At 67.7% G+C, this 341-nt stretch overlaps 1 protein-coding gene across 1 annotated transcript in view; it reads right to left on the reverse strand.

The window, feature by feature from the left end:
* The window catches only part of SREK1 (splicing regulatory glutamic acid and lysine rich protein 1), a 39081-nt gene extending 38750 nt beyond the window's left edge, over positions 1-331 (reverse strand). Inside the window, exon 1 of the mRNA XM_009272472.2 lies at positions 134-331. Within this exon, the coding sequence (XP_009270747.1) occupies positions 134-294 (161 nt within the window). The 5' untranslated portion in view covers positions 295-331. The remainder of the gene's footprint in view (positions 1-133) is intronic.
* Between the last annotated feature and the right edge of the window lie 10 nt (positions 332-341).

The following is a 341-nucleotide window of genomic DNA, read 5'->3' on the forward strand; positions in this document are numbered from 1 at the left end:
CTCCGGCCGGTGCCCACAAGATGGCACGTAGGGCCTTCTGCCTCTTCCCTTCCCTCCACCCTCCCGGCCCCTCTAGGCCTCTTCCTCCTCCCAAGTCTCTATCGCTCCGGAGGCCGGCGCAGGCCCCACTTACTCCGGGGGATAGAGGCGCAGCTCCTCGATATCTCCCAGGAAGCCGAAGAGAGTCCGCATCTGCTCGCTGGTCACTGCCGAGGACAGGTTCGTGACCTGGATGACAGACGTGGGGCCCAGGGGGAAGCCCAGCGGCACCCCGATCCCTCCGCTGTTCATCATGGCGGAGCCTGCACGACCGCTCCGCTCGCGGCGGCGCCCCACCAACC

This window comes from Aptenodytes forsteri, unplaced genomic scaffold, assembly GCF_000699145.1.
Source record: "Aptenodytes forsteri isolate BGI_AS27 unplaced genomic scaffold, ASM69914v1 Scaffold92, whole genome shotgun sequence".
Lineage (NCBI taxonomy): Eukaryota > Metazoa > Chordata > Aves > Sphenisciformes > Spheniscidae > Aptenodytes > Aptenodytes forsteri.